Here is a 26683-nt window from a genome sequence, read left to right on the forward strand (position 1 = left end):
ATCAGGTCTCACTATGTAGCACCGGAACTCACCAGAGACCGGGCTGCCTCTGACTCCCCAGTGGGAAAGGTGTGGGCCACCACACCTAGCATTTCCTGGGGTTTTTTGTTTTGTTTGTTTGTTTTTCAAATCCTGAATTGTCCTTATTAAAAAAACAAAACAAAACATGTTCTCCTTCTAATTGTTCAGGCTAAAACCTTGAAGTCACCCCTGACCCTTTCTTACTATTGTATTCAGTTTATTAGCAAGTGCTGTGATTCTGCACTGGATAAGTAGTAAGCACTCACCTCACCATCTTCCCAGTTAGTGTCTCACCAAGAGACGGCTCAGTGAGGGATGCTCTTGCCTCACAAGCAAGTGCCTGCATTCGGAGTCCCAAAACCCACATAAGAACTGGGTGCAGTAGTTGGCACATGTCTCTGATCCTGTGCTCTGATGACATTATGGAGGTGGAGGCAGTAGAGTCTGTGTAAGCTTGAGGTGGAGTGAGGAGACAACAACAAGGTAACCTGGCCTCACAGTAACAAACAACGAAAGACCCTGTCTCAAAAAGGTGGAAGCAAGGACTGACATCCAGGGTTGCCTTGTACCTCCACATGTGCGTCCACACTAACACTCTCCATGCACATAATGCATATTACATACACACCTTCTCAACATATATACACAGAGAGAGGTAGAAAAGAGAGGTCGGAAGAAACTCATGTCGCCCAGGTTAAACTAACTCCGGGCCTGAAGAAATCCATTTGTACCAGCTTTCCACGGGCGCATGCCTCAATTTGACACTGTTTTGTAAGTTCTTACCCAGTTTAGCATTCTTTTGTGTCCATACATGCATGTCTGGGCAGCCTTGGGTGTCATCCGCCCCCTTTCTTTTTTTAAGGCAACACCTCTCCTGACCTAGAAAAAGGTGGGCTGGCTAGGCTACCTGTTTTCACTTGTCCAGCACCAGGGTTATAACTGAGTGTGTTGTTCTGGGGTTAACACTCATGTCCTTGTGCTAGCATATGGACTGAGCTGTCTACCCAGCCCCAGCACCTGCTTTATTTAGTTTGGTTTTAATTTGGGATTTTTGAAGCAGTCTTGATACATATCCAAGGTAAGCCCCAAACTCAAAATTGTCTGACTGCATCTTCAGGTCCAGCGTTATAGACATGTTACTATAACACTCATTTCTTCGCACCCTAAGTAATCTATTATTTAAGTTTCCTTTTTAGCCTTCTGCCCTACAGAATACATGTTCATTATCTGCCTGCCTATACTGAATCTTGAGCTTGAGAGGCTTGCTGTTGAAGCAAGGTCTCACCATGTACCCCGCCTGGCCTAGAAGTCAGAGAGCTGCCTGAGGCCTTTGCCCAGAGAGTGCAGGCTTGTGTCACCACGCCCAACTGAGTGAAAAGTGTCAGGACCATTTTCTAAATGATGTTCTTTGCTTTCTTTAGCCCTTTGGCTCGGTTGTTGTTTCCATCAAAAGATGATCACACATTACGGTTTCTGTATGACGACAACCAGCGTGTTGAGCCTGAATGGTACATCCCTATTATACCCATGGTGCTGATAAATGGTGCCGAGGGAATTGGTACTGGGTGGTCCTGCAAAATCCCCAACTTTGATGTTCGTGAAGTCGTAAATAATATCAGGCGGCTGTTGGATGGAGAAGAGCCCCTGCCCATGGTGAGTGCTCTGGGTTAACTGTTTCTCCTCAGGCACAGTTGAGTAGATTGGACAGTAAGAGAGGGTATAAGTACGAGATTTATTTCTTAGTTTAGATTTGTTTGTCGAACATATTTGTGATATAACATTTAGAAATCTTTGTTATTAATTTAGCTCCCAAGTTATAAGAATTACAAAGGTACTATTGAAGAACTGGCGTCAAATCAGTATGTGATTAATGGAGAAGTAGCTATTCTGAATTCCACAACCATTGAGATCACTGAGCTTCCCATCAGAACATGGACCCAGGTAAGTAACTATTGAATTCTTGGATTTTCAAGAGAAAGATACTGTTTTTGCTGTTGACTGTTCAAGAGACTCCTTAACAAAGGTTATTGTGTTTTGGTTTTTGGTTTTGTTTTTTAGACATATAAGGAACAGGTTCTAGAACCTATGTTGAATGGCACTGAGAAGACACCCCCTCTAATAACAGACTATAGGGAATACCACACAGATACCACTGTGAAGTTTGTCATAAAGATGACTGAAGAAAAATTGGCAGAGGCAGAGAGAGTGGGACTACACAAAGTCTTCAAACTCCAGACTAGTCTCACTTGCAACTCTATGGTATGTCTTATTTTGTAAAAGATAATACTTTAAAACTATTATCATCATAATCCTAGCACTCAGGAGATCCCTATGAAGTCCAAGGTTATCCTGGGCTATGTAGTCAGACCCTGTCTCAAAAACAAAGGCTGGAGCGATGGCTCAATGATTGAGAGCACTGACTCTTCTTCCAGAGGTTCTGTAAGATCCGATGCCCTCTTCTGGTGTCTGAAGACAGTGACAGTGTACTCATAAGAGCACTTAGTACTTGTACATTGGACCTGTGTTCTGTTCTCGGCACTCACACCAGTTCACGACTGTCTGACTCAGCCATAAGTGATTCAAGGTCCTCTTCTGGCCTTCATGGGATAGTGCTACAAGCATAAGCTGCACATATACATGTAGACAAACATCTGTGTAAATTAAAAATTATACATCACAATTTTAAAGGGTGTATCAGGCAACTTTTATGAGGGTTAACCAATTTATTGTTTAATTTAATGTGCTTTTCTCTTCCAGGTGCTTTTTGACCATGTTGGTTGCTTAAAGAAATATGACACTGTGTTGGATATTCTAAGAGACTTCTTTGAGCTCAGGCTTAAATATTATGGATTAAGAAAAGAGTGGCTTCTAGGAATGCTTGGTGCAGAATCTTCTAAACTGAATAATCAAGCTCGCTTTATATTAGAGAAAATAGATGGCAAAATAGTCATTGGTATGTAAATACCTATAAATATCTAAATGGTGGGGACCGCTCTTCCTGGATCGTTTATTATTTGAAAAGCTTTAGTGGTACTGGGACTCAAATACAGGGCCTTGTACTTGCTAAGCCTATATTCTGCATTAGCTTCATCCCCCTAGATTGAACATTGAAGAAATCTATACTCAGTTAATGTTTACACAAAATCTAGAGAACTAAAAGACCTTGTGTGGGGCTGGGGTGTAGCTCTCAAAGTGGTAGAATGCTTTCCTGACATCCACAGATCCTAGGTCCACCCCCAGTCTCTGCATTAGCTTTATGTGTTAGTGCATGCCGTGATCCCAGCACTCGGGGGGAGGCAGAGAATCAAGGCTAGCGAGCACATGACCCCTTGTATAGCTAAATTGATCACAAGAAGAGACACTGATTTGATCTTAAAATGAAGGAAGGTTATAAATGCCTTATAAGCACAGAAGACTGGAAAATGGCAAATCTTCGTGATGTTTTATCTTTTGCTTTACTAGAACTTTCATAAGCAATTAAACAGGGTTTAAATGAGTAGAAAGAGTCTTGACTGAAGCTGAATATAAGAAGGAAGATTAGGGGTTGGAGAGATGGCTCAGTGGTTACAGCTCTTATTTATAAACAGCCCAAGTTCAGTTCCTAGCACGTGTTGTTTTGCTATCATCCATAACTCCAGTCCCAAGGGAGCTGCTGCCCTCTTATGGCCTGCATAGGCACCACACAGACACATGCACAATAGGTACATTGCTAGTGATTTTGACTGACTTTAAAGCATGATGGTCTGCAACAGACACTGAGAGAACTGCTAGAGAAAGGGAACAGACGTGCCCCGTGCTTCTGTAATTAAGAGATTCAAGCTCTGTGCAAACTGCCCTAAAACCTAGCCTGATGAAGTGTTGAAATAAAAGCCAGAAAACATGATTGAGTTCCAGGCTCTTCAGAAGTGGAGGTTTTCATTCTATTTTAAGATTATGTAGATTACTGTCTCATCTATGGTCTAACTGGAACTGTCCCACGGTAATTCCTTTGTCCTGGCTTACAGAAACTTGTCTGTTCTGCACAAAAATGTAGGCAAAACATAGTTTTGCAGGGAGGAGAGTTGGGATAGGGGAATTGTTGGTTTGTTTTTCACGACAGGGTTTCCCTGTGTAACCCTGGCTATCCTGGAACTCACTCTGTAGACAAGGCTGGCCCCACTCAGAGACCCTCCTGCCTCTGCCTCCTGGGTGCTGGGATTAGATTTGAGTGCTGCCACCACCTGGCTCTAATTTTCCAGTTTTAATCTTTTGACTTAACGTAAAAATAACTTGTTTTTCCAAATCTTACTCAAAGCTTTCTCTCTTTTTAAATAGAAAATAAACCTAAGAAAGAATTAATTAAAGTTCTGATTCAGAGAGGCTATGACTCCGACCCTGTGAAGGCCTGGAAAGAAGCTCAGCAGAAGGTATTTCCTCCCTCTCTGTCAGCCCTGCAGCTCCACATGTGCTCGTCCTGCTTACGATCCTGCTGTGACACACACAGAAAGAAAGTAGAAAAAATACTTCGTTAAAACATGTAAAATTTGGGGCTGGAGTGGTGGCTCAGTGGTTAAGAGCACTGACTGCTTTTCCAGAGGTCCTGAGTTCAAATCCCAACAACCACATGGTGGCTCACAACCATCTGTAATGGGATCTGACGCCCTCCTTCTGGTGTGTCTGAAGAGAGTGACAGTGTACTTATATATAATAAATAAATAAATCTTAAAAATAAAAAAAGTAAAATTTACTTTCTAGCATTTCTAGAGGTCATAGTTCAGAGTATAGGAAGCTGTGTGTCTGTATTTCATAGTCTGTGTGCAATTCACCCTTCAGGTCCCAGAAGAAGAGGAGAATGAAGAGAATGAAGAGAGCGAGGGTGAAAGCAGCAGCCCTGCAGCGGAGTCTGGACCGACCTTCAACTACCTTCTTGATATGCCCCTGTGGTATCTAACCAAGGAGAAGAAGGACGAGCTGTGCAAGCAAAGGGACGAGAAGGTAAGCTGCTGGTAGGAGGGGTGCTCAGTGTTTAATTCCGTTCTCATGGGAAAATGGTGTTCTGTTTAAAAACGAATGGTCCTTGTACATATTTACTAACCCCATATTTTGGTAATCTTATGAAGGAACAAGAGCTCAACACATTAAAGAAAAAGACTCCATCGGATTTGTGGAAGGAAGACCTGGCTGCTTTTGTGGAAGAACTGGAGGTTTGCATTTATAAAGCCTGTATTACTATTTACAGCCTAGCAACATTCCCTTTCTTATTTTCCTTATGGATGTGGGGGCGGAGGGGGAGTAGGTGCAGGTGCCCACAGAAGCCAAGGTGCCAGTCTCCCAGAGCTTCAGTTGTGAGTCACCCAGGGTGTGTGCTAAGGACAGAACTCAGTCTTTGCAGCAGTAAGGGCTCCTAACCACCGAGCCATCCTTCCAGCACGAGCAACCTATCTTTTTATCAAGAAAGTTCCATTGGATAAAAGAAAAAATATAGGAAGAGAGACTACATGACAAAATAATGAAGAGGCTGACTGTGGTAGCCATGTAGACAGCCCTCAGACTAAGGCAGGGACATCACAAGTCTGCGGAGCCTGGGCTACCAAGTGAGTTCAAGTCCAGACTAAACCATAACACAGTAAGACTGTGTCAAAAACCAAGGTCTAGGATGTAATACAATTATAGAGCACTTTCCATACACTTAGAAACCTTTGCCCTCTATGCTTTGCACTTCAAAAAATAATAATGTGGCACAAAAAATAATGGCATAGCATATGGTGAGTGAACATAAAAGAACCCTGGCTGGGCTGGAGAGATGGCTCAGCGGTTAAGAGCACCCGACTACTCTTCCAGAGGTCCTGAGTTCAATTCCCAACAACCACATGGTGGTTCACAACCATCTGTAATGAGATCCGATGCCCTCTTCTGGTGTGTCTGAAGACAGCTACAGTGTACTCATATATAATAAACGAATAAATCTTTAAAAAAAAAAAAAAAAGAACCCTAGCTGGGGTGGTACAAGCCTTTAATCCCAGCACTCAGGATGCAGAGGCAGGCAGATCTCTGAGTTCAAGGCAGCCGGGGCTATACAGAGAACCCCTCTCGGAAGAGGGGAACCACACGTTAGGCTGGTGTGGCACACCAGGGATTGGAGGCCTCCTGCACAGCTTGGAGACAGAAGCAGAGAGGGCAGTCAAGGTGGCTCAGCCAATAACGCCCGACAGAGAGAGTTCAGTCCCCAGAGCCCAGGGGAGGCGCAGAGTGCTCCTCTGGTTCTGTAAGGTTGCTGTGGTGTGACCGTGACCGTGCACACACACATCAGTAATGATAATGTGTGTGCTTGTAGAGAGAGAAGGAAAAACAACATTATTAAGTAACAGCCTGAAGCAAATGATGGCAAGAAATAAACTAAAATTAATATTTTTACAAAAGAAAGGGTAGAATTGTTCATTTTGGGGGTGGTCCCTCTGTTACCGAATGTCCTTTGTTACTTAAATCCCCCAAACAATACTTTGTTTCTGGATATTGCAGATATATGTGTGTGTGCATGGTTTACCTTATAGCACAGCTTCCTCTTTGTTTCAGAAAGGTTAAGTGATGAAGTTAGGCATAGGCACTCAATTCTTTTGTTTCTGCTTTTTCAAAGTAAGCCCACACTGTGTCTTCATCATGGCTGATCACAGAATCACCTCAACTGTAAAATTCTAAAGTTTGCTCAACTGATGCTTTTTAGGTGTTGTATTTTCTCCACGTATACATTTGTTCTCACTCTTCCCTCTCATAGGTTGTTGAAGCCAAGGAAAAACAGGATGAACAAGTAGGACTTCCTGGAAAGGGGGTGAAAGCGAAGGGGAAGAAAGCGCAGATGTCTGAAGTCCTGCCTTCTCCTGTGGGGAAAAGGGTCATCCCGCAGGTGACTATGGAGATGAGAGCTGAGGCAGAGAAGAAAATCAGGAGGAAAATTAAGGTAATAACAAATTAAAAATAGGGCCAGTCAGATGGCTCAGGTATAGGTTTGAATGACCAACGTTTTAGTCCCTGGGATCACATGGTGGATGAAGAGAGCTGGCATCTGACCATAAATAAATAAGTGAAATACCATTTTTTTTTCCAATGGAAAAAATAATATATAAATTTCTAATCCTACTGATGAAAATTTATCCTATGTCCAACTAGCTTTCCTTTTTCAAGCACCCAATTTTTTTAATTCTTAAATATTAGAGATCATGACTTACCTGTATTTGGATCTCTTAATATTTTACGTCTATGGACATTTGCCTACACCACGTTCATTGTCCACAGAAACCAGAAGATGACATTGGATCCCTTGGAACTAGAGGTACAGACAGTTGTGAACCTCCATGTGGGTGCTGGGAACTGAACCCTGGTCCTCTGGAAGAGTAGCCAGTGATCTTAACCACTGAGCCATCTCTCTGGCCCTTTAATTAAGACTTCTTTTCTTTTTGTTGGTTTTGTTTTGTTTCCAGACAGCCTCACTATATAGCTCTGACTGTCCTGGAGCTTACGAGATAGACCAGGCTGGCCTTGAACTCTGCCCCCTCCACACCCAAGTGCTGGGATTAAAGGCTGACTTATTTTTTCACTGTATTTGTGTCTCTGTCATCTATATATGTGAATATTTGACTTTATTATTCCAAATTGTAAGACAGAAGTTGAGTGGTTCTGTTTTGCTGAGTTTCCTTATTCCTTGCATGTTGCTATCTTTTAGAGCGAGAATGTTGAGGGCACCCCTGCTGAGGATGGTGCCGAGCCAGGAGGCCTCCGGCAGAGACTAGAGAAGAGGCAGAAGAGAGAGCCAGGTATTGTAGTGTTGAGCAGGATGGTATAAATTCTCGTTTAAACTGTTAACTATAGCCTACATAGGTGTTGTTTTTGTACAGTTGGACTACGTGTGTAAAGGAAAGTGCACATGAGTTTTATTTGGACCTTGTGTTGCCCTTGATGTTTGACTTATTTTAGAAGAGTCTCTTAGAATATAGTTATTAGGGGGCTGGAGAGAAGGCTCAGCAGTTAAGAGCACTGACTGCTCTTCCAGACGACCTGAGTTCAATTCCCAGCAACCACATGGTGGCTCACAACCATCTGTAATGAGATCTGATTCCCTCTTCTGCTGTGTCTGAAGACAGTGATGGTGTACTTATATATAATAAATGAATAAATCTTTAGAATATAGTTATTAATCTAATGACTTGAATTCCTTAGTTGGGATCTAAAATAGCTCCCAGCCTTTCCAGGAAGTCCTACTTGTTTCTCCTGGGCTTCAACAGCCTACAGGAGAGAGATGTGAGAGCAAATTCATAACTATTAAAGCATTGTAGCACGTGAGACTATCTTTACAGCCTGTGAGCATGGGTGACAGAAAGAGGAAGGGTAATTCCTAGTGAGCCCCAGATCTCAGCTCAGACATCTACTTCTCAGGGAACGTTGATACTTAGGCATTTGTATCACATTATTTACTAGAAATACATCATCATATACTTGTGTATTAAATAAGCAAACTCTATAGGAACAGGAAATGCAGCTGTTTCTACTCATGCTTATACCTTACCCCTTTACAGTATATAGGTAATGATGAAGAGGCCAGAGTATATCATACAGTTATTTTCTGGGCCAGTAGAGTGGCTTACTGTGTACAGGACCATGTCATTAAGACTAACAACTTGAGTTTGATTCCCCACGACCCATATGGCAGAAGGAAAGAACCAACTCCCCATAAGCTGTCCTCTGACCTTCATTCAGTGCGTGCGCGCACACACACACACACACAAATGTAATAATATAAAACTTTTTTTTAATATAAAACTTTTATAAATAGTAAATTCCTGTCTCCCTTCTAGGTACCAGGGCAAAGAAGCAAACTACATTGCCATTTAAGCCTATCAAAAAAGGGAAAAAGAAAAACCCCTGGTCTGATTCTGAATCAGATATGAGCAGTAACGAAAGTAATTTTGATGTCCCTCCACGAGAGAAAGAGCCAAGAATTGCTGCAAGTAAGGAAAACTACAGAAGAGCATGCTAGCAGTGCTGGAGGATTGGGTGGCCATTGGGCAGTGGTGGCACACGGCTTCATTCCAGCACTTGGGAGGCAGACACAGACAAATCTCTGTGAGTTCACAGAGTCTAAAGAGTGTGGTCCAGAACAGCCAGGGCTACATAGAAAGGCCCTGTCTTGAAAAAAAGAAAAGAAAAATAATGTAGTATACATATTCCTAAAAAGTCAGGGTCTGGAGAGGGTCTCAGTGGTTAACACAGTGGCTGCACTTGACAGCAGTGGTGTGGGTGTGTTCCTTTAATGCCAGTTCTCTCTCTCTCAGTTCAAGGTACAGGACCGACAGAGAAGTTTTGCAGAGAAACTCTGTCTTAACCCCACCACCACCAAAAAAAGAAAAAAAACATTAGTTGCTCTTCCCGAGTACCTGGTTCCATCCCCAGCACCCACATGCATTATCCCGAGGTTCTGTCTTCTGGCCTCCACTAGAATCAGGTGTCCACGTAGTACACAGACAGAAATGCAGTGAAGTGAGCACTATGGTAATGCGTGTGCACAAGACGGATAACCTATGCTTAGTGTCTGTATCCTCTCTGCTTGTTCGTGTATGTATTCAACAGCAAAAGCCAAATTCACGGCGGATTTAGACTCTGAGGACGATTTCTCAGGCTTGGATGAGAAGGATGAGGATGAAGATTTCCTCCCATTAGATGATACTCCACCTAAGACCAAAATGCCCCCAAAGTAAGTACCTTATCTAACGTAGTTAACCATGGCTATTTGTCTATTTCTTGATCATTGATGTTTTACACAGGTAGAGTGGGTTGGCGGGATGTCTTCTGAGTGCTTTTGTTCTTTTTCTTTTAGAAATACTAAAAAAGCACTGAAGCCACAGAAGAGCGCCACATCAGGTATGCATGTGGGTAGGATCATTAGAGCTGCACATCAGGTATGCATGTGGATAGAACCATTCAGTGCTTGGAAGATGGCTCGGTCAGTCCTGTGTGTGCTACCCAAGGGTGAGGACCTAAGTTCTGCCCACAGCACCTGCATAAGCGCTCAGGACTTAGAGGAAGGAGGTTTGTAAGTTCAGAGCCAACTTGTGCAAAGCTCTGTGCCCCAAAAAGTAAAAAACTTAAATTCAACTAAGTTCTAAGATTATTTAAAATAGTCCAAGCAAGTTAGGATGGGAATACATAGCAGCAGTGGAATGTTTGAAATTGTTATCATGACCAAACATTTTCCTTCCTGTTTGAAGTTGATCTTGAAAGTGATGGGAAAGACAGTGTGCCAGCTTCTCCAGGCGCTCCTGCTGCTGACGTCCCAGCCGAGACTGAACCCTCCAAGCCGCCCTCCAAGCAGACAGTGGGAGTGAAGAAGACAATAACCAAAGGTAAGCCTGGAGACCGCTGGCATTAACTCACTTGGCCAAGTTAAGCTTAATTTTTATTCTGAAAATATCTGTTGATCATGAAGTAAAACATTATCCAAATGGGAGTGGCATCTTTTACATCTTTATTTTCAAATAAAATATAGTGGGTGCTTAGAGAGATGGTTCGGTGGTTAAGAACATTGCCTACTTTTCCAAAGGACCTGGGTTCAATTCCCAGCACCCACCTGATAGCTCACCACCGTCTGTAATTCCAGTTCCAGGAGATCTGACACCCTCACACAGGCATCATGGAGGAAAAATACTAGTGCTCTAAAATAAAAATAATTATTTTAAAAACCAAAATTCAAAGTTTAAACTCAGCACATTACTTAGACTCCAGACATTGTGTAGTTCATTTCTTTGAATACAGAAGGAATTTCTAGGCGCTGGAAGTAATCCGTATAAGGTAACTTAGAAACCTAGGCTGGGCGGTGGCTCGGCTGGTGGGTTGCTGACCTAGAACGTATGAATCGCTCTCCAGCACAGCATGCACCAGGCGTGTGGTGACTGATTACAGTGCTGGGGCAGGAGATAGAGTTCACAACGAGAAGACTTTCCAGAGCGACTGTGACCCACACTCATGTTGACTTACAGGCCAGCCTTTAACCTCCACTGCTGGTACCAAAAAGAGAGCTGTACCAAAGGAGACCAAGTCAGACTCAGCCTTGAATGCTCATGTCTCCAAAAAGCCTGCTCCTGCCAAAGCCAAGAACAGTCGCAAGAGGAAGCCGTCTTCTTCTGACAGCTCGGACTCTGAGTTTGAGAAGGCGATTTCTAAAGGTGCCACAAGCAAGGTATTTATCACTGCTTAACTCATCCGCCCTAGGTGTCCTACGTAGGTTTTGCTCTTAATTTTCCATATTTTTAAGGAAGTAAATTTTAAACCTCAGAGTTCATTCCCATTTCACTGTAGGAGGTTTAATCTGTCAGTCATTTGCTTTGGACCTTTTCCTCACTACTTAGTAGAAGGTGGGGAGTGACCCCGGAGCCGTGGGAGCTGCCCCTGTGCATTAACCATGGTAAATTACTTGGATTTTCTCTTTTTTAGAAACCCAAGGGAGAGGAGCGGGATTTCCATGTGGACTTAGATGACACTGTGGCTCCTCGAGCAAAATCCGGACGAGCAAGGAAACCAATTAAGTACCTGGAGGAGTCGGATGACGATCTCTTCTAAGGGGTGAGGGAGATTTCAGGAATGATTTTACTGAGCCACGTTAGTTTTAAAGTTCTTCCTTAACCACTCTGAATTTAATTGGGGGAAGACTTTTTTTTTAAATAAGAATATGCAAGTGAGCAGGGCCCGTGTGGCCTTCACCTTTGTTCTCAACATACTGTCAGTAGTGGCCATCTCGTGGGCATTGTCGTCTTCTCTGATTCGTCTGTTTTATGTCTGTTTTCTTTGGTCTCTGAAACCTGGCGTGAATTTTTTTTTGGATTCCACATAATTATATGCTTACTCAGCACAGTAGCATTTATTAATTTAAACTAAAGTGGAAATGGTTTCAAAAGCACTCCTGCCTCCTTTCCTATCCCACTAAATATGAGGTAAGACAGCCCTTGTTTTCAATTTTATAGGTAGAATTCAGTCATAAAGAACGGGTTAGTTCTAGTACAGATACAGTGCCCAGCCTCTGATGTGATGGACTTTTGTTTGGCCATGAGAAATTGCTCGTACCTTTTGAACATCATCAGAGGCTGGAGGAAGTCACCTTGACCGTGTCTTCATGACTCAGCACAAGCAGCAGGATGAAGAAAGTTAGGCCAGTTACTTGAAATCTTGACTCTTGTTGGGGGTGCCTTCCGAACTCGCGATCCCTGGGGGGAGGCAGGACTGTTGACATCTCCACACTCAGCCAGAAGTGCGATCCGTGCCAATCTCCGTAATTCCGACTTGTGAATGCTGAGACCTTCTGTGCTGTTGTATATGTTACTTAAGTGCTGTTATCAGTGTCTTTTGTAAATATTTAATATGTCTGTCTATTCAGCTTAATTCCATCTATTTTGTACTTTAATAAATGTTCTAAACATCGAAAGTCATCCACTCTTATTTTACATTGTCTCCTATAGTCAGGTCTTGTTACAGCAATATTCTGCTAAGACTGTCAGCCTGTGGCAGGTAAGTATCCAAAAGAGAGACACTGTGTCCTAGATGGGTCCGGTTTTACTTAGAATCTTATACATGGCTTCTCAGTGCTCAGGGAGTTAATTATAAAAGTGCAGGTATCGCGTCAGGAATGGAGCTGGCTGGCATGCTCTGGTGCTTGCCGAGCGTGCACGAGGCCCTGGATTCAGTCCCCAGCGCTGCATAGATAACGGTATGGTAGCATCCACCTGGAATCCCAGCACAACGGAAGTGGAAGCAACAGGCTCAGGAGTTCAAGGCTGCACTCTCTCAAGTTTGCACTATGTGTGCACATTTTTGAGACAGGGTTTCTCTCTGTAGCCCTACATGTCCTGGAACTGGTACTGTAGACCAGGTTAGCCTCAAACTCAGAGGTCCACCAGCCTCTGGGTCCCAAGTGCTGGGATTAAAGGCATGTGCTAGGCCACCTGGGAGTATATGAGACAAAACAAAAAAAGCATATATCTTTTAAAAGATGACTACCTTAGCCATTTTGACAACCTAGTCAACTACTAGATGGAATCAATAAAGTTATATTGGAGCGACTGGTTAATCCCTCTAGATAAAATGGTAAATTTACTTCCTTCCTTAATATATGACACAAAATTCCATCAAAATAGAGAGTTTTGTTTTTATGCTGAAGATCAAGTCTGGAGTGTGGTGGATATTCTGGGAATTGTACCAAAGCTACCACCCACCCGAGACCAAGTACTTAGATGTCAAAGATTAGAAAGTATTTCTCGGGGTGGAGAAAGGTGACTGTCCACAAGCCTGACCTGACTTGGATCTCCAGGACCCACGCGGTGGACAAAACTGACGCCCACGAGGCTTTCTCTGGCTTCCTCACGGCAAATGACTTCTTCCCCTCCCCCAACACACACACACAGAAATGCATTTCGTGTTTGTAGGAGCGGAGAGCACTGATGAGCTGCTCAGTGGTTAAGAGGAGCTGGGTTCAATTCCCCTTTCCCAGGGGAGGCTCACAGCCATCTGTAACTCTAGTAGCAGGGAATCGTGACACACATGGGGTGCACGAACAAACGTATTTGCTAGAGTTTCAGTGACAAAGTGAGCAGTTATCTATGTCCAGGGCCGGGGACTGAACAACAGGACTAAACATGGCAAATGCTCACTGGACACAGCTGTACCCTTGACAGGTTGGACCTTGCTGAGTGGAAAGCAGCAGCTTCGAGGCAAGAAACACAGTCTGGTGGGAGAAGACCACAAATTCACAAAGGAAAAATCAGAAAAGGTTTGCTCTGGCTGGTCACACGTGCTGTGACTAGAGAAGTTAGTACCTTGACTAGTCACTCTTCCTCATGCTAATATTCAAGGCCTTTTCTTTTTTAAAAGAAAACCTACCACTAACAACTCGATGGTTACAGAAATGTGGACTCTTCTTTAGAGAATTTGGTTGTTTTCCTATATGTATGAAGCATGATATAGTTATTTATTATAAACAGTTATTGAGAGAAGGGATTCAAATCCTGTATTAAGGGGCTGGGGAGATGGCTAGGTGCATGCTGAGTTAGGCTTACAGCCTTCCCCATGACCTCAGCACTGGGGAGCCATGACTCTCCAGGGGACTCAGCCAGCCTAGCTGCAGCTGAGCTCCGGGTTCAGTAGAGTCCCAAAAGCTAGGTGGGAGAATGAGAAAACCACCCAGTATTGACTCCTGGCCACCGTACTGGCGAGTGTGCCCACCCAAACACCGACATACCGTCTAGCGTCGCACCAAACCAAAAAAACTAGTGATACGTGAGCTGTCCAGACCTATCCATATCTAGACTTCGTCCACAATTCCACTTCGCTAAGTTGTGTGAACAAGGGCCGGTGTGGCGGTGCAGGCCTGCGACCCCAGCTTCTTCAGTAGTACCAAGAGGCTCTATATGGCTCTAGCCCATCTCAAAAGTAAAAAGATGAGACACAGACCTAGAGACGGCTCAGCAGGTAGGAGTTTGACCCTTCTTACAGAGGACCTGGTCAGTCATCAGCACATGCATCGGGCGGTTCCCACGCAGCTGTATTTCCAGGGGATCCAGTACCTCTGACCTCCTAGGGTATCTGCCCTTCCATGTGTACACTCCTCTCAACACAGAAACATAATGAAAAGTAATAAAAGTTAAACCTAAAAACATACGTCCAGAGCCAGTCATCGAGTCGAGCATCTAACTCAAGTTCAAGGCCAGACTGGACAATTCGAGAGCTGTCCATCTTGCAAACAACAGGTATCCATTAAAGCGCTATTTTCACAGGTGGGCAATTGGGACCAGCACTGATGTCAGCCACGGGGTCACTGAGATTGAGCCAGATGCGGTGGCTGTCGCCTGTAACCCCAGCACTGCGGAGACGGAGACGGAAGGATCTCTGCCAGTTCTGAGTCCAGCCTGAGCTGGAGTGAGACCGTGCCTCAGAAGGAAAAACAGAAAACACTTCATTTCTCATCTGCAGTGAACCACACAGCCACCAAACACCTTTCCCCCTGTATACTTAACACAAAAACATCCTCAAGCTGGTGTTTGCTTCTTATTGCTGGGATAAACACCAGTGACCCCCCACCCCACCCCCCCAAAAAAAAAGCACCTCAGAGAGGAAAGTGTTTGGCTTGCCATCACCGAAGGAAGGAAGCAGGAACCTGGAGGCAGGAACTAAGGCAGAGGCCATGGAGGAGTGCTGCTCACTAGATTGCTCTCAGGCCTGCATTCAGCTACATTTTTATACAACCAAGGACCCCCTTCTCAGGGATGGCACCACCCATAGTGCAGTGCAAGGGACCCTCCCATGTCAATCATGAATTCTAAAAACTACCCCACAGGCTTGTGTGCAGGCAGTTAAGGTTCCCTCTTCCCAGATTCCCGTAGCTTGTGTTAAACTCACAAACTAACCAGCACAATAGCGGAAGCAGAGCTCGACCCCTGATCCTCTTGCCTCTGCCTCCCAAATGCTGGGCTACAGCATGCAGCGTCACACCCAGCATAGTGTATTTGACTTCTAGAAAACTTCATTCCAGTGCATGGTCCTCAGACCAGCCGTCACAGCACCACCCACAGCATGGGGGGCTGAAGAGATGGCTCAGGGGTTAAGATCACTGACCGCCCTTCCACAGATCTCTGGTTCAATCTCCAGCAACCACATGGCTGCTAACGAGTCTGCCACTCCAGTTCCAGGGCATCTGATGCTTTCTGGCCCCCACCAATACTGCACGCACGTGGCGCGCAGACACTCCTGCAGGCGGAAAACCCAGACGCGTCAAATAAGAATTGTAGCTTTTTGTTATTTTGTTCGTTAGAAAGTAAGGAACGAACAAAAAGGGGGGGGGGAGAGAGAGTGATCAAAATTCTGGGCTCAAAAAGACTTCTTCTTTAAAATGACGCTCAGCTGGGGAGGTGACTTGGGGACTGATCACTGTTCTTAAACTGAAAACAGGGGCTGAGAGATGGCTCAGCTTAAGAGCACCGACTGGAGGTCATGAGTTCAATTCCCAGCAACCATGGTGGCTCACAACCATCTGTAAAGAGATCTGATGCCCTCTTCTGGTGTATCTGAAGACAGCTACAGTGTGCTTATATATAAATAAATAAATCTTTAAAAAAAAAAAAAAAAAAAAAAAAAAAAAAAAAAAAAAGGAACTGAAAACAATGAGTTTTCTTGTTTGTTCAGGTGGGTGTTCCTGCTCTTTAGCCTGGGTTTGCCTTGACCCCTTCTCCCTCAGGCACCACATCAGGCTGTTTGAAAGCCTTTACCTCTGCATGCTAACAGGCCTCATCAGATACCTCGGAGCCAACCACGGATCTGCTGTCCACACCTACGGGTCACTTGTTCCTGTTCCATTCCCCCTAGAAGTGGAATAAACCAGTGTCCCGGTCTTCGTGCTTAGCTTCTTTTATTTAGTACGACAATGTCTTCCATTTTATTCCTAGTTAGGGACTGGGGATGGCTCAGTGGGTAGAGGAGTTTGCCACACAAACCTGAAAACCAGAGTTTGTGCCCCAAAACCCAAACGAAGATGGAAGATCTGACTCCACAGAAATGTCCTCTGACCTCCGGGTTTGCTGTGGGACATGAACCCCTACCCCACAATGATGGTTTTTGAAAAATAAGTGTTAGCAAGTTAGAGTGATGGCTCAGTGGGTAGGACCAGGGTTCAAGTCCCAGCACCTACACGGTAGTTCAACTCTCTCCGTAACTCCAGTTCCCAGGAATCTTATACTTTCTGTGACCTCCTCAGGGGACGAGCTCTCATGTGGCACGAAGACACGCATACAGGCAAAGAACTCCTATACATAAAACTAAAAATATGGAAGAAAGCCAGACAGGGTGACCCACACCTTTAACCACAGCACTTGGGGAACAGAAGCAGGACGATCTCTGAGTTTGAGGGCTGCATAACCTGGTCTACATAGCAAGTTCCAGGACAGCCAGGAGATATATATGTATGTATATATGTGTGTATGTGTGTATATACATATATACATATGACAAGACAAGCAGTGTCATCAAGCAGTGCAAAACCTTTAAAATAAAATAAAAATGTTAAATAAAATTTAAAATGTACCTATACTGCATATATCGGTAGTCCCTTTTTCAAAACAGACAAAACAAATACTTTCTTTTTTATTACTGCCGAGTATTACTCCATTGTACAGGTTTGTTTATCCAGTCACCTGTTGATGGATATTTGGGTCATTTCCAGGTTGGACCTGTTCTCTATGGGTGGAATTCCTGGCATGGGACCTCTGGGTCCTGTGTTTAACTTTATAAACCGAAGAGCTGTCTTTCCAAACTCGGGTTCATTTATACTCCCTCTTACATTTTTCCTGGAAAATCAGACGCGTTTCTTTGGTATAAAATGTCACACTCACTCACCTCAGGTTTCCCAGTATATCCTCAAATCAAAAGATGTGCCAGAAAATGTCATTTTAGCAGGAGGAAAGGAAGCCCAGCCTACAGGTGAACTTTCTAAGGTCCGTCTCAAGCTTGGTCCTTTGGATGGAGAGAGGCTGCCAAGGAGGATACGGCTGTGGTCCACCAGTGCCTTGGTTTCGGGTGGAGCTGATTCCTGCTCTGCCTACATCATCTTCCTCAGCAGATAGACCTCGGAGTGTTGTCAGGACCACACCAACGGCAGGATCTTATGCCTCGGGAAATGGCAGCTAGGAGCAGGCTGTGTGTAGCGATGTGGCTGCTTGTATATGCACACAGAGACGCAGGGTTTGCTGTTTGCTTTGAGACAGAGTCTTGCTCTGTCATCCAGGATAGCCTTGAACTTGCCCCCTGATTCAACATCCAAAATATAGGAATTACCAATCTGTGCTACCATCTGGCCGCCTTTATCTTGAAGTTCACAGACACCAGCCAGCCAGTCTGAGCTTCGCGGAGAGGGACTTTGAAATGTTTTGTTCTTAAGGATTTTCTTTAAATTTTAAGTTTAGGAGTATTTAACCTGCATGTATGTGTGTTCACCACATATGTACCTGGTGCCTGAGGAGGACAAAAGGCAGCCTTGGATCCCTGGAACTGGGGTTACAAATTGTGAGCTGACATGTGGGCGCTGGGAACCAAACCTGAGTTCTCTGTAAGTTCTCCCAATCGCTGAGCTGTCTCTCCAGCCCCAAAAGATGCTACTTAAAGAGTCAAGCCCAGGGGTTGGGGATTTAGCTCAGTGGTAGAGCGCTTGCTTAGCAAGAGCAAGGCCCTGGGTTCGGTCCCCAGCCCCGGAAAAAAAGAAAAAAAAAAAAAAAAAAGAGTCAAGCCCAGGGCTGGAGAGATGGCCAGGACTACACAGAGAAACCCTGTCTTGAAAAATCAACCAATGGGGCTGGAGAGATGGCTCAGTGGTTAAGGGCACTGACTGCTCTTCCAGAGGTCCTGAGTTCAATTCCAGCAACCACATGGTGGCTCATGACCATCTGTAATGAGATCTGATGCCCTCTACATGGTGAGTTCTAGGACAGCTAGGTCTATGTAGAGAGACCTTGTCTCAAAAAACCAACAAAAAGAATATAATAAAAATTTAAAAGACGGAGCATAGCAAGTGAGATGGCTCAGCCTAACGGCCTGATCCCAATGCCTGGGACACAGATGCTTCAAGGAGAGAAATAATTCCCAAAAGTTGTCCTGTGACTTCCATATGCATGCTGTGGCCACCTCCCCTGACTCCACCACACACACACACACACACACACACACACACACACACACACACACACACCTATAAATATAACAAACGTTTCTAAGAGGGTCGATCAGCGAGATACTTCAGGGGGTAAAAGCACTTGCTACACAAGCTCCCCGACCACCTGAGTTTGGACCCTGAACTCTCCAGAGACATCATGTGGAGCAGGTCTTAGGCAATGTCCCCATGGTGTCGACTGCACGATGGTTGCAGTCCTTTGTCCTTCTTTGTGGAAAGTCACTACCCTCTCTGTTAATTAAGCCACTGGTTACGACCAAACCAAATAGGATAGAATTCCAAAGGGGGTATCCAAGCAGAAGGAGATGGGTTCTAACTGTAAGGACTGCAGCACACAGAAGCCAAGGCCTTGTAGTCATGAGGTGTCCTGGGATGAGGGGGACATGAGGCCGTGAAAAGGTTCAAAGGCTCAGGTGTCAGTGGCTTTTAAGTGTCGCACTTTTCCTCTTAACCCAGCTAGCTCCCAAATAATTGACACTGGATTGTTATATTTGTTTAACAAGCTTTAAGGGCACAACGACTGAGCAGTAGCGTTCTATCTTAATCCTCTAAACTAATCTGCCTACCTCCCAGTCAGAATCCCAGTGACACTTGCATTTTAGTACGGATCTGGTTCTCAGGGTTCCAGATGTTTTCTCATGGCGTCTCCTGGACTCTCTCCCCCTGTCAAATCCTCATGTCTTTCTCCTTCCCGCCTCTCCTGGCTGGGAGGAAGTCCAGCCCTATTGGCTGATCAGCTCTTATTGACAAATCAGAGAATAAATGGGGAGCAGTGCTTATACAACATTGAGGCAGGAGATAATTAGACTAAGCCTCGAAACCAGACATGGAGGCAGGGGTCAGCATTTGAATAATAAAGATAATCTTTACAGAGTCTACAAACAACGACTCACGATATTACGCCTACACTCAAGAGCTATGCAGGTTTGAAGGTAGCTACAGAAGGACCGGAAATGCTGGAGAGCTCCCACCCCTGACCCCACTCAGGAGCTGGCCCTTCTGCGCAGGCCTGTGCATTTTGCATGGAAATCTCATACTGACTGGAACACTTACTGGACAGAAGGCCAGGGGAACAGGGAGAGCAGTCGGCTGTGGATTGGCTCTGACCGTGCCACCCCCTTTATCTGCCCAACGGACAGCTCAGTCCGCTCCTAGCGATCGAGGGGCTGGGGCGGGGTCATGGAAGGGAGCGCCCAAAGTCCCACCACTAATAGCGCTTATACGTTTAGCTGAACAGACAAATAAAATATCTAATGATCAGTACAGAGGAGAAAGGCAGGAGGGGATTAAGTTCAAATATAACAATACCACCGAGAAGGCCAGGAATGATTCCTCGGGTTTTTTGGGGGGTGGGGTGGGGGAGGCTTATTTGTTTCATTTTCAAAACTGCCGCCCTGTGTCTGTTACGGCACTGTTATGAACCTATTAGATACGAACATGTCCACGCCCCTGTGTGTGTCCACGTGTGACTGATACAGGACTATGGCTCTCCAGCCAGACTGAAGTGTCTGGGACACAGACAAACAGGGGAGCACTCTCTCATCCCAGCCCTTCTTCAAGCAGGGCCAAGAAGGGCCAATGCCACCAGCTCTGGGTATCGTCAGCAACACCTTCCAGGCTGCCCGCTGCTATCTGGGAAGGGGACCGGGTCCTGGAGACTGTCGAGTCTCCTCTGGCATGGGGAGCTAGGTGGGGGACAGGACAGAGTGACGGTGGCGCTCCATCTACTGCTCCACCCCAGCTATCACCATGGCACTTTCCCACTCCTGCAGTGCCACACAGGGCGGGATAGGGTGGGGTCTGGTGGGCTTTTTCCAGCCTGACGAAGCAGGAGTAATGGGACTGGGGCCCTTCCTGGGCAGTTAGGAGAGAAGAGATGTGACCCCGAGCCTCCACAGCTGAGGACAGGGAGCAGACGGCAGCGCGGCCGGAAGCGAGTGGCAGGGGTCGACGGTGCTCCACCTCACATCCTGTTTTCAGAATGTGGGGTTCCAGCACGTGCTATTTTCTTGGCTCTTATCCAGGGTAGCACCCCCACACCCAGGCCTGTTCCTAAGAGACCCTGCAGGAGGATGGAAATGTTTAAGGGCACACCCAAGCTGGCGTTAACCAAAAGTTTTTCCAGGCGGGGCTGGACCCCTGACCGAGCCAATCGGCAGAGAACACATCTCCCATCAAGGACCCACAGACAGATAGAAACCCATGCGGGTCTTTGTATTGACTCGGGGAGAAAATCTATCAGAGTATGAGGACTAATGACCTTTCCCTTCATAGGAATAAACACAGCCCACCTCAGTGCTGACACCCTCCGGCCCACGCAAGACGGCGGGGAGGCCCCGCCCAGCTAAAGAGAGGAGACAGTTTTCCCTTGCATGCTGCAGCGAGCATGAGGCCCAGAACCATTGAGGCCAAATGTGAGTGCACGCACGGTCTGCCTTTCTCTGACCGCACATCTGGGACTCTCTAAGCCTCGGTTTCCCCAGATGTAAATGGCGCGCTCTCCTGCCTGGGATGCTGAAGAATGAATGAGTGGGTGGCTGTGCTAGACAGAAGGAAAAGACCAAAAAAAAAAAAAAAAAAAAAAAAGAAATCTCTTCCCGGTCCACTCAGGTCCCCCATGGATCCTTTACTGTGGCCTGGCATCTCCCTGCACCTAGACTGGTAGAAACCCCTCCACATTAGAAAACCGTTGGTGGAAGCTTTTTGCCTGCTGTTGACCTTATGAGGTTCCAACACTCCTCACGGTGAAGCTAGACATGGCTGGGAAGGAGAGACCAGAGCCTCGGCTTAACCACAGGAGGCAGCTGCCACCCACACCTTCAGGACGTCAGTTCGCCCGGAGTTTCCCCAGGCATCGGGTTTTGGGTTTCTCTAACACACTTGAGACCTGATCGTTAAGATGGACAGCTACTGGGGATGGGGCGTACATACCTAATGTCCTGGCACTGGGGAGACTGAGGCAGGAGGATCACTTACTTAGGGGCAGCCGGGCCTACACCGTAAGGTCTGGGCTTAAACTACACAGTGAGACTCTGTCTCAGAACAAAGTAAGATGGGTCTCAGAGTCTAGCTGGCTCAAGTGACAGACCAAGAGGTCTTAGCCCTAATGACCTAACTGGCTCACCCAAGGTGCAATAGTGGCAGGGCCAAAAACCAAAAAAGAAAAAAAAAGGCCATCAGATATTTGCTGTTCCCTAAAAACCCAGGTATCTCTCTCCAGCCCACCAGACCACCTTCAAAAAGGGGGTCAGTCAGTTGTGGTGGACTTAGTCTTCAGTTTGGGGAGTCTGTCAGGAGAGGGGTCCCATGATTGATCTCCCTGGCTTCCTCAATTAAAAAAAAAAAAACAAAAAAACAAAAACCACGAGGCTCTAGTTTGCCTCAGCCCATCGGCAGATGGAGTCATGGCTACGGATGGGCATAGGGGCTAAGGGGTGGAAAAGGAGGGCAGGGAGGACCCAGCAGGGGGTGTGGCCCTGGATCTATTCCCAGGGTGGAGCCACACCACAGGTCACCCTGTCCCTTTAAGAGAAGGGGGAGAGCTAGCCCCTCTCAGCCATACTTGTCCTATCGTCCATCCCAGCCAAATCCAAAAAGGAAAATGAAAGAGGGACCCAGAGGGACAGGCCCCAGCTGTCTCCCAAGGTCCTCCGCTCAGCTCTAAGGCCCAGGTCCCAGGGTAAGTGGGGTTGGGGACATCTAGAGGCCACTAAGGGTCTACAGGGACATGGTGTATTCTGTGTGTCTGGGGAAGCTTACAGGAGATGCTTGACAACTGCTGTCAGAGAAGAGTAGAGGGGGCTGTTCCCGGTCTCCTTGGCTGAGGTGGGAGAGGAAGGGAGGATGGAGGGTGAGAGATCCCTAAGTTAGGAAAACAGGCTTCTGTGTCAGCCTCCAACCCTGAAAGGCGTTCCTTCCCTGCTGCGAGGTGAGAGAGAAAGAAGACAGTAGGGACTTAACTGGGCCAGGCCCTCCTCCCCTTGCTTCCAGGGGTCTCAAACAGAAGGAATGTGAAATTTCAGACGCCAGCAGCCGCTCCTGCTCCTGGAAATTATCCTGGTGCAAAAAGCCAGGCCAGCAAGGTTGGCCCTGCAGAAGAACCTAGAATCTGGGAGACCTCAGGATCTCCCTAGCCAAGCATGCCCGTGGCCTGGGGTGCGGGGGAATCCCTCCTCAGTCCTCCTCTATGCTCAGATGAAGGAATCCCATAGTTGAGGCTGGCCTATCCTCACACTCATTGAACCCCATAAAATCTCCTTCCCCTGGCGCCCTCCGATATTAGAGATTGTTGAGGGAGGGGGATGGGAGGGGGCTTCAGTCCGTTCCAGCCTGACTACCCCCTTTCTCGTCCCCAGCACCATGGGGGAGTGGGCGTTCCTAGGCTCCCTGCTGGACGCCGTGCAGCTGCAGTCGCCGCTCGTGGGTCGCCTCTGGCTGGTGATCATGCTGATCTTCCGCATCCTGGTGCTGGCCACGGTGGGAGGTGCCGTGTTCGAGGACGAGCAGGAGGAGTTCGTGTGTAACACGCTGCAGCCGGGTTGTCGCCAGACCTGCTACGACCGCGCCTTCCCGGTGTCCCACTACCGCTTCTGGCTGTTCCACATCCTGCTGCTGTCGGCCCCGCCGGTGCTGTTCGTCATCTACTCCATGCACCAGGCCAGCAAGGAGGCGGGTGGCGCGCAGCCCGCCCCGCCGTGCGCGCGCGCGGCGTGCCGAGTGCCGTGCTCCCCGTGCGCCCTGCGCGCCCGCCGCGCGCGCCGCTGCTACCTGCTGAGCGTGGCTCTGCGCCTGCTCGCCGAGCTGGCCTTCCTGGGCGGCCAGGCGCTGCTCTATGGCTTCCGCGTGGCCCCGCACTACGCGTGCGCCGGGCCACCTTGTCCGCACACGGTCGACTGTTTCGTGAGCCGGCCCACCGAGAAGACGGTCTTCGTGGTCTTCTACTTCGCCGTCGGGCTGCTGTCGGCGCTGCTCAGCGTGGCGGAGCTGGGCCACCTGCTCTGGAAGGGTCGCCAGCGAGCCAAGCTGCTCCCGCCGCCGCCGCCGTCGCCCTCTCTGCCTTCACAGCGCGGGGATCCCGACCCCTTCGGCCCGCCAGCCTACGCGCACCGCTCACCGGCCGGCGACAGCGAGGGCGAGGGCGGCAGCGGCCACAGCAAAGCGTCGCTGGCCACCGTGCACCAGGACCTGGCCATCTAGCGGCGAGATCGGAGGCTGGATGTCAGCACCTGGGTCCTTGGAGGCAGAAGACGTGGCTTCTGAAAGACTGCATAGGACCCTGCCTGAGCAGAAGATGAGCAGAGGGGGCCCCCTGAGCGGAAAATACGCAGAGGGGAACGCCGGGGTGAGGGTGAGGGTGGTGTCGCTAGTTATAGCGTCCGTGTTGAATGGGGGAGGCTCCTCCATGCTGTGATCCCAGAAGAAAGGGAAGACACCGAGGGTCCCCTGAGAGGAGGCAAACAAGCAGTGGGCGACTTGATTGTTGCACCAGGGACAAAACCGACAGTGATGGCAACATTCCCAGGTCCCCCGCTAATTCAGAGAAGAGTGGTTCTCTGTGGGCGCTGTGCACACAAGCACACCTGGACACACTCAGATAGGTTGGTTGTTCGAGAACAGTAAACCTTTATGAGCTGTGTGTGTGTTTGCATGTGTACGCTTGTGAGGGTCCGCACACACGTGTGTGCACAAGTATTCACCTCCCCAGTGACGGGAAATACAGACTCCGGTTCATGCTTGTGTGCACAGACACGCACATGTATGTCTTTGAGGGTTGATACATGCATCCATCCTGTATAAGCTCTGTGTACACACCTACACACACACACACACACACACACACACACACATTCTGTGTGTGCATCTGCCATCACTGCCAGTCACTCCCAGAACCCAAAGCCAGGGCAGCCAAGATGGCCTCCTCCCTATTTGACCTAACCCAGCCACCTATGAGGGCATCAGTGTCCCCCATAGCAACAGACTGGTTCAATCATCAGCCTGTATCTGTGCTCTGCACCCAGTGGCCAGGCAGGGTAGCCAAGCCCCACGGTGGAGGGAGACTGGGAGTGGGGCTGGACTTGAAACAATGTTGTTCTTTTGGTTTACTTCATCTCTGGTCCCACCCATCACTGTTCCTGTGATCTGTAAACAGGCTTGAGCCCTTCCCACCCTCCAGGAAAACGGCCCTTCAATGAGAGATGTTTGAGTCCCCATTCCCTTGCAACTAGCCCTACTTCTAGCCCAGACTTTCAAAGAGATGCCACACAGCTATGGCTCCGTCACACCTCTCTGTCTGTCCTCTCACCTGCCTTCCTCCTTTGTCACCCGATTCTGAATAGTCCTTGGGGATTTGGCTCAGTGGTACAGGGCTTGCCTAGGAAGCGCAAGCCCTGGGTTCGGTCCCCAGCTCTGAAAAAAAGAACCAAAAAAAAAAAAAAAAAAAAAAAAAAATAGTCTCACCGGGACCAAGTGATAAATCCTGACAGAGCAGGGCTGACGCCTCCCGCAGCACCTGTGGCTCTGTCAGGTTGCCCGGGCCCTGCTTTAAGCCCCCATACCCCAAACTGTTCATTCTCTCCCACACCAGCCTTCCTCTGTCCTTTATGTGCTGATCACCTGAGAGCTTTCTGTATAGCCTTACTTGGCGCCCGGGGGGTGGGGGTGGTGGTGTTTCCCTGTCCTTGGAGTACAACCAGCTTTTTCCACCAGGCTTCCTGCACACTGGGCTCCCCTTGGTTGGGCCTCTACCCCCACCTTGCCATCTGTCAAGCCAGCCTGAAGTTTCTGTCCCCAGCAAGCATGCCCACGTCGGATGCCAGTTTTAGTCACGCTGTCAGGTGCGGTCTTACTTCACGAAGCCCTGCCCCCCACCACTGCCAGGCCTTGTCGTTTGGACTCATTTGAAGGAAACTCGTGCCTCCAGGCATGGCTTTCTCTGCCCCAAGCTAGAGTTCCAGCCCTGTACCATCTGGGCATGACATTTAGTAAGTCACTCCGTCACGACACTGAAGCTCATGCCCGCCCTCCCGTGGACATGCCTGGCTCTCAGATGGTGGGTAGCTCTTTGTCTATAGCCTGGAGCCCTCCACACGAGCATACTTGTAGATGTCCAGCTGCCATCCAAAGGTAGTCAGTCACTCAACAAATATTGATTCAAGATCGGCATCATTCAATACAATTGCATATGAGGCACAATGTAAATTTTCTGTTTGGTTTGATTTTGATTTTTGAGATAGGATCTCTCTATATAGCCTTGACTGGCTAGGTAGACCAGGCTGGCTTCAAATTCAATGAGCTCCGACTGCTTCTGTCTCTGTTTGCCGGAATTAAAGGCATGCATACACCACCACGTCCGTCCAATTTACAATGTAATTTCCAATTTTCATTCAGCCACATTAAAAAAGCAAAAGGAAACAGGCATGGTGGATGTAAGTAGTGTGATTTTCTTTAACCCACTTTATCCAAAAATAGTGCCATTTGAGTGCATCGTCCATGTCTGGAAGGATCACGGAGGTATTTCCTGTCCTTTTTCTCACACAAATCTAGAGTGTACTTTACACATAAGGCGCATGCCAGTTCAAACCGGCCCAGTCTGCACACATGCAGCACAGATCTGGATGTTGGGCTATCGGATGGTACCTCTGTCCTCGCAGAGTTTGCATTCTGGTGGGAAAGACATCAGAAAAGATAAGGGGAGAGCGATGTTCCTGAGGAGGTGACACTTAAGAGACCAATCATGGAGCCGTTTCCAAAAAAGCATTCAGGTGGTCAGTGCCAAATCCCTGAGGTGGAGGTTTGCCAAAGCCAGCGGAGAGACAAGTGTGGCTGGAGTTGAGTGAACACCGATGACTGTGGTAGGGAGTGGCCAGCAACTTAGACCGTTTTTAATCGTTCCTCTCCATTACTGGCTCCTCCATCCCATGGGACCTCCTCTGCCAGCTG

General features: G+C 47.4%; 2 protein-coding genes across 2 annotated transcripts in view; both read left to right on the plus strand.

Annotated features, from left to right (window-relative positions):
* The window catches only part of Top2a (DNA topoisomerase II alpha), a 30973-nt gene extending 18506 nt beyond the window's left edge, over positions 1 to 12467 (plus strand). Inside the window, exons 21-35 of the mRNA XM_032913131.1 lie at positions 1443 to 1674; positions 1828 to 1962; positions 2080 to 2280; positions 2779 to 2974; positions 4336 to 4427; positions 4834 to 4995; positions 5121 to 5204; positions 6773 to 6955; positions 7718 to 7808; positions 8847 to 8999; positions 9619 to 9742; positions 9866 to 9921; positions 10257 to 10391; positions 11025 to 11224; positions 11479 to 12467. Coding sequence (XP_032769022.1) covers positions 1443 to 1674; positions 1828 to 1962; positions 2080 to 2280; positions 2779 to 2974; positions 4336 to 4427; positions 4834 to 4995; positions 5121 to 5204; positions 6773 to 6955; positions 7718 to 7808; positions 8847 to 8999; positions 9619 to 9742; positions 9866 to 9921; positions 10257 to 10391; positions 11025 to 11224; positions 11479 to 11604 — 2170 coding nt within the window. The 3' untranslated portion in view covers positions 11605 to 12467. The remainder of the gene's footprint in view (positions 1 to 1442; positions 1675 to 1827; positions 1963 to 2079; positions 2281 to 2778; positions 2975 to 4335; positions 4428 to 4833; positions 4996 to 5120; positions 5205 to 6772; positions 6956 to 7717; positions 7809 to 8846; positions 9000 to 9618; positions 9743 to 9865; positions 9922 to 10256; positions 10392 to 11024; positions 11225 to 11478) is intronic.
* A 9890-nt stretch (positions 12468 to 22357) lies between these two features.
* Gjd3 (gap junction protein delta 3) lies at positions 22358 to 24374 on the plus strand. The gene is made up of 2 exons (XM_032913493.1): positions 22358 to 22424; positions 23101 to 24374. Exon 2 carries the CDS (start codon positions 23105 to 23107, stop codon positions 23939 to 23941), a length of 837 nt encoding a protein of 278 aa, XP_032769384.1. The 5' UTR covers positions 22358 to 22424; positions 23101 to 23104; the 3' UTR covers positions 23942 to 24374.
* Positions 24375 to 26683: the final 2309 nt, after the last annotated feature.

The sequence above is a fragment of the Rattus rattus genome, chromosome 9 (assembly GCF_011064425.1).
Source record: "Rattus rattus isolate New Zealand chromosome 9, Rrattus_CSIRO_v1, whole genome shotgun sequence".
Classification (NCBI taxonomy): Eukaryota; Metazoa; Chordata; class Mammalia; order Rodentia; family Muridae; genus Rattus; species Rattus rattus.

Coding starts and splice junctions, on each gene's coding strand:
- Gjd3 (XM_032913493.1), top strand. CDS start 23,105: ATGGGGGAGTGGGCGTTCCTAGGCTCCCTGCTGGACGCCGTGCAGCTG.